Below are 6,283 nucleotides of genomic sequence, written 5' to 3' on the forward strand. Positions count from 1 at the left end.
GATATACACATATATAAAAAAGAATAAAATAATCTTTAAAAGTTTTAATATAAATCTTCATAAAAATATATTAAAACTATAACTTTCAACTACTTAAAAAATTAAAAATAAACTTAATATTATTATTAATCATATTATATTAACAATTATTATATTTTATCACAATAGTATGTTTTTTTATATTTTATAATATTATAATATGTTTATATTGATAATTTATTATTAAACCGCTGCAATGTCTCATAATCAATCAGTCACAAACATCCCGCAAACGCAACAATTTTTAAACGTTACACCAGTCATACAAAACGCCATGTAACACTTGAAACCGCAACCATCTGCATCCGCAAACTCCCGCACCCGCAACCGCAACCGCTGCGTTTAAACCAGTCAGATCCTAATTCCTCAGGAACTTGATCATCAGCGTCAGTAAAATTCGGTTGCTCATAAGGAGAATTAAATATATATGTTGTTAGCCATAAAGATGGATAATCTAAAAAAGAGGTTTTGAATCCATGACCCTTAGGATCCTTATGAGTCGCTTCAACCACCTGACCACACCGTTGTGGTTTTTATTTCATAGTTTATGGACCATGCTAAAGTCTATACATTTATATATTTTTGTCAAAATGTCACGGTCTTTGTTAATTAAGTATAAATGGAGTATTAAATATAAATAAAGTTGATGGGGACTACTACTAATTTATATCTAGATCCGTATAAGTCGCAGCTAGGCATGGGCATTTAGTCTCCTTATCGAATTTGGGTTTTATCCAATCGTATTTTGGTTTTTCAGGTTTATCAAAATCAGCTCTATTCGGATTATTTGAAAGTTTGGTTCAGGACTGGTTCGAGTTCTATCGGATTCGAGTCAGGATTAGTAAATCTCCAAAAAACTGGTATAACCCAATGTATTTTCGGGTTCAGGTTCCAATCGGTTTTTGGTTTAAAAATATATGATTTGTACTTACTTTGTAACCAAAACATAAAATAGAATCGGTTATCCGGATAAAATAACTGGTTTATACCTTTTTGTAATCAAAACATAAGTAAAATCGATTCAAAAATAAGAAATAAAGATCAACCGTGATCATTCAAAATCAAACAAAATGAAAACATAGTTATTGATAAAAAAGAAAACCAAATAAATACAAACATAAAACGAAAACCAAGTTCTCATGAGAAACCTTGTATAATGAAAACAAAATCTAAATCTAACTATTTCAAGATTCAACAGCCACCTTCAACCATCAACCATCAACCTTCGTGTATAATAGAACCACAAACTTTCATGTAATAGATAAGTATTTTAGATGTTCAATATATCTTAATGTATTTTAAATACATTTTAGAAAATGAGATCATGTTTGCTACAAGACCTTTTTGAGATTTTAAATTTTTCGGGTTCTATCGGATATCCATTTAGATTCGGATTTGCTTCGGATAATACCCATAACCCCAATACCATAAAACAAAATCTATTTGTTACTTATGTCAGGTTTGGTTCGGATTCACTTTTATCGGATCGAATTCGGTTCAAGTTTTCGGATTCGGTTTATTTGTCTAGCTCTAGTTGCAGCTACGCTAAAATATCACGTTTCCGAATTCCGACAAAAAAAATCTCTTGCAAGAGTTGCATAAACATGGAACGTGAGTTGAAATGTGGAAATTTATTAAAAGACAGATGGGAAAAAAAAAATATACCATTAGATCACATGTTTCTTATCTAATGACAATGCTCGTGCTTACACAATACAAATACAATACAAATAAAACCCTTTCATATGTTTGATTTTTTAAGTGTTTATATAATGTTATTATATTGAATCAAACCCGTGAAACCAAATATTCATATACAAAACCGAATAAATCGAAGATTAGGTTATAACACGACCATGGATTGGGGCTCTGTTGTCCTTGAAAGCAACTCCATGACTAGTAACCACCTCAAATTCCTCAGATTCATTACTTTTGGAAACCTGTCTTCTCAGTTCAACAGAACCACAATAATCTACTAAGTACTTAGTTGCATCTTTGTAGTATTTGCAAAGTATAGTACCTACTCCAGCCCCTGCAGGATTTCCAAAACCCAAAAAAAAAAAACGGTTTCAAGATTAGAGAAATGTTGATTTGATTTAAAATTAAAAGCAATATATAATTTTATTGCTTACAATGAGTAACTAATAACAAATTTTCAGAAGGATACTTGTCTGCAAGAACCTTCAATGTAGTAACATATCGTTCTCTAAAGTATTCCGCAGATTCTTCCCATTGTGGCAACTGAACACAACCAACATAGAATCGAGGAAAAATAATATAAGAATCAAAGATTATACTCAAAGAAACGAAGATGAAGAAAAAAATGTCGTTGAGAGAGAGCACCTCTTTACAAGCCATATCCACATTAATGTCAATTGTTCCCTCAGGAAACATAGCTTGTAGATCCGAAATCTTGAAATCAAACTTCCCATCTTTGGGAGCAACCTCATTCTTAATAGCCCCTGTATTCAGCATTTCGCACAATCCAAATTCAATAGCTACCTGAAGCAGAGGAGACAAGGCATAAAGCAAATGCTTCGATAAAAAAAAATTCTTTTTTTTTTCGATAAAAAATATTTTTGAACATAATAAAAAAAAAATGATTCATCTGTAATATAAATTTAATGTATTCTTCTAATACATGTGAACAAATGAATATAGAGTGATATTGTTTAACCTTGAGCGTAGAGTTATTGATGGAAGGCACATCTTTAGAAGACACAGCGTTGTGATCGAGATCAACAGCTGAGAGAGCGGCGACTACTTCAGCAGCAGTCTGTATGCAGCGGAGGAAAGGAGAAACAATGACTCGGTGAATCGGAAACCCAACCTGAGATCGGATTCTTTGACCGGTTTGGAAGGCTCGAACCTTACCGTCGTGAGCGAGCGGAGGATCCCACGGTCTCACGGCGGTTAAAACCCAAAGTCGCTCGCGTTTGTCAGCTCGATCACCGTGACGCATCACAATGACATTTTGGTGGCCATTGATTTTTGCTTTAGCAGACTCCATTGCTCTTTTTCTTTGTGGTTTTTGGCAGTAGCAATTGGATGTATTTATACATGCAACGATCTTTTGCTTTTGGTGTAATAATGTTCATTCCACAATAGGAAATTGCATGGAAGAGCATCATAAGTTATTGTTTTGCATGACTAATTGAAATGACTACGAATTTTACATTAATATAATCCAACACTATAAGAAAGTACAAGCATGAACCGATTAAAACGGTTGCTCTGATTGTTGGCCGTGGTGTGACCTTTAGAGTTTCGAGTACGTGGGACGTTGTTATTGCACATTATTTAGTATTTTGTTTTAGAAATCACTGAAATTACTACGGAGGTTTTTTTTTTGTAATTACTAAGAAGTTTATATCTACAGTAAACTTTTATAAATTAATAATGTTGAAACTTTAAAATTTTATTAATTTATAGAGATCTTATTTTACAAAAAAATTCCTTATTTAGATTTCTTATTTTAAGATATATTTATTCTAATATAAGAAAAATATTTAATTTTAGTGTATAGACATTAATAGTTACTTTTTAAATTTTTCATTTATATTATTTGGTGTATATTATATATATTACATATAACTTAAATGTGGTTTTAGATAATAGTATTACTAAATCTCATCAAAATATATTAAGTGTTAAGAAAATATAAAGATAATTTCATTGTGAATATAAAAAAATAATATAATAACAGGTTCTTACTTATATAAAATATGCATACATGTAAATTAGTAATTTATAATTTTAATGGGATCATATACTTACATAGAATTTTATAAAAAAAATATTATCTTTATTGGATTTATGTCAAATTTCGGGCCGGTCTAAATTAAAATCTGCAAAATTTATTAATTTGTAGATATTATTAATTTGTCGAGTATTAATCAATAGAGGTTCTACTATATATAATCCAGCATTCATAGAAATCACCAAGAATGAACCAACTAAATAAATAAATCGTTAATTCATAATCTGCATTCTCCATTTTTGGTCAACTAGTACATCTTTTAACTTTCTACAATATCTAAAAATTAAATAATTAATGCATAATAGCATACTGTAAAATCAGTTGCACAAAAAAAGAATCACTGTCTAAAACCTTATATAGATGTGACCTGCTTAAAAAAAAAAAAGATGTGACCTGCTACTAAATAGTCCAAATAAATGCATTGACGAAAACGAAATACATAGCTAATAAACATATAAACATTATTGTTAGTCCGCAAATATAACAATCCTTGAGCTTGGATTTTTCGATGGAGAGGACGTCTTTAGAAGACGTAGCGTTAGGGTCAAGATCGACGGCGGAGAGAGCGTTGACCACTTTTGAAGCAGTCTGGACGCAGCGGATGAAAGGAGAGACAAAGACCCAATGGATGGGAAACCATTTTTGAGATCGAATCCGTTGACCAGTTCGAAATGCGGGAACCATACCATCATGAACCAGCGGAGGGTCCCAAGGTCTCGCAATTGTGTCGAGCCACAGTGGGTCAACTTGGTCACCGTGACGACTCCATTGTTGCTCTACGAGTCATGAGTGTTGGTCGTGTGACCTTTGGGAGTATTTTGCAAGTAAGCGTAAACATGGAGTTTAATTTTTTTCTTTTAAATTGGTCTTTCTTTATTTTTGTATATGGAAGACGAAAGAGAATATATGTATCTAATTATATATTTTTTAACAAATAACATTTTTTAGCATTCAATTAAATGATTTTTTATTTTTTAATAGATATAATAATAAATAGATTTGGAGGTAACATTTCAAAAATAAATAGATATTAATTTGGCTATTATTTTTAGAATTTGAAATACAAAAAGCTTGATATTCATTTTAAGTAAGTATCAAATCATTTTCTCTTTAATTATATGTATATTATATGAACTTAAAATATGTGTAGAATCAATATAAATATTTTAACTAAAATGAGAGATATAAACTAAAAATATAAGGATAAATATATATATATACATATGTTCGGTTATCTTTGGATATCCATTCGGATTCAGATATTATCCGTTTGAATATCCAATCTCTCCTAAATCAACACTCGTTCGGATATTTTACTATTTTGGTTCGGATTTCGATTCGAGTTTTTCGGATTGGATTCATATACGTTTTCGGGTATCGGATAGAATGCCTACCCCTATATCAAAAAAATAACATAACAATTGATATGGTACATCAGTACATCTCATCAAGAAAGGCAAAAAAAAAAACTCTTGAGAAAATAATCTAACCCGACAGAAAATATGACTAACAATTATGATTACAATAGAATCAATGATGAAATCCAAATCTAATATTGGTTAGATAGTGGCAATACACTAACATCAAGCTGATCTTGTTTCGTGTTTGTTAACAATCGAAGTGATTTCCTACATCACAACGAACTGCAGTCACTTGCATTGCCTAGACGAGAAAAGTTCTCTAGATTAAGATAAAACTTTTTCTTTGGTTAAAACTGTTCTGGAGAAGATCATTTCCGAAAGGTTTACTCTTGAATCCGTCGATAGTCTGCAATACCCATTACAACAAATAACGGAAAAAGACGAGTATATCTCTGATTACAAAAGTCGGTGGAAAACAATAATACCCCAGGAAATTTAAGGGAAAAAAAAATCAAGAATGAAACCATAATACTGGAGAAAAAAGAAAAAAAATATTATTAGACAAGAAATCCCAGCGCCAGTACTTAAAAACCACCGAGGCAAGATCACAAAAATCTGCTTTTCTCTCTCGCGGCTAGGGTTTACACTCCTCATTAGAATATTTGTTTACAATCGAACATTTGTTTTTAAAGACCACAAAAATCTAATATGGAAGTCTCTTTTCTATTGTTTTATTTTAAATCCTCTATATATTAAAAGAGAAACATTTAAAAAGTTATAACCTATAGTTTGTACTAACTAAAAAAATATTTTGCTGAGTTATCACATAATCGGATTGCTAATTTTGCTTACGTAGCAGCTTAAGAATCAATTAAGGATTTTGTTGGTCCAAAATTAAATTACTAGGAAATGTTATATTATATAGTACATCCATTATAGACCATTCATTTATCAAATTTATATTTATTATCTATTCTTTCCTTAAATAAAACTTACGGAATTATCTAATGTGATTAAAAAATATATATGATAATCAATAATTTTAAATAATAAAGGTTTGCTAATAATCTGTATACTTTCTATCATTTTTAATTCGTTATCATTAAGATACATTATAAAATTA

General features: G+C 30.5%; 1 protein-coding gene across 1 annotated transcript; it reads right to left on the reverse strand.

Moving 5' to 3' along the window:
* Positions 1-1,744: 1,744 nt before the first annotated feature.
* On the reverse strand, positions 1,745-3,092 carry LOC108831332 (uncharacterized). The gene is made up of 4 exons (XM_018604885.2): positions 2,717-3,092; positions 2,383-2,541; positions 2,172-2,280; positions 1,745-2,071 (listed from the first exon to the last, which is right to left on the reverse strand). The coding sequence occupies exons 1-4, from the start codon at positions 3,047-3,049 to the stop codon at positions 1,878-1,880; spliced, it is 795 nt and encodes a 264-aa protein (XP_018460387.1). The 5' UTR covers positions 3,050-3,092; the 3' UTR covers positions 1,745-1,877.
* Between the last annotated feature and the right edge of the window lie 3,191 nt (positions 3,093-6,283).

Source organism: Raphanus sativus, chromosome 4 (assembly GCF_000801105.2).
Source record: "Raphanus sativus cultivar WK10039 chromosome 4, ASM80110v3, whole genome shotgun sequence".
Taxonomy (NCBI): Eukaryota; Viridiplantae; Streptophyta; class Magnoliopsida; order Brassicales; family Brassicaceae; genus Raphanus; species Raphanus sativus.

Excerpts from the sequence above, each read along its gene's own strand:
- LOC108831332 (XM_018604885.2), bottom strand. The coding sequence starts at position 3,049 with ATGGAGTCTGCTAAAGCAAAAATCAATGGCCACCAAAATGTCATTGTG. Across the intron at positions 2,281-2,382 it reads TGGATATGGCTTGTAAAGAG|TTGCCACAATGGGAAGAATC; the intron begins GTGCTCTCTCTC and ends GGTTGTGTTCAG. Across the intron at positions 2,072-2,171 it reads TTTGTTATTAGTTACTCATT|GGGCTGGAGTAGGTACTATA; the intron begins GTAAGCAATAAA and ends GAAATCCTGCAG.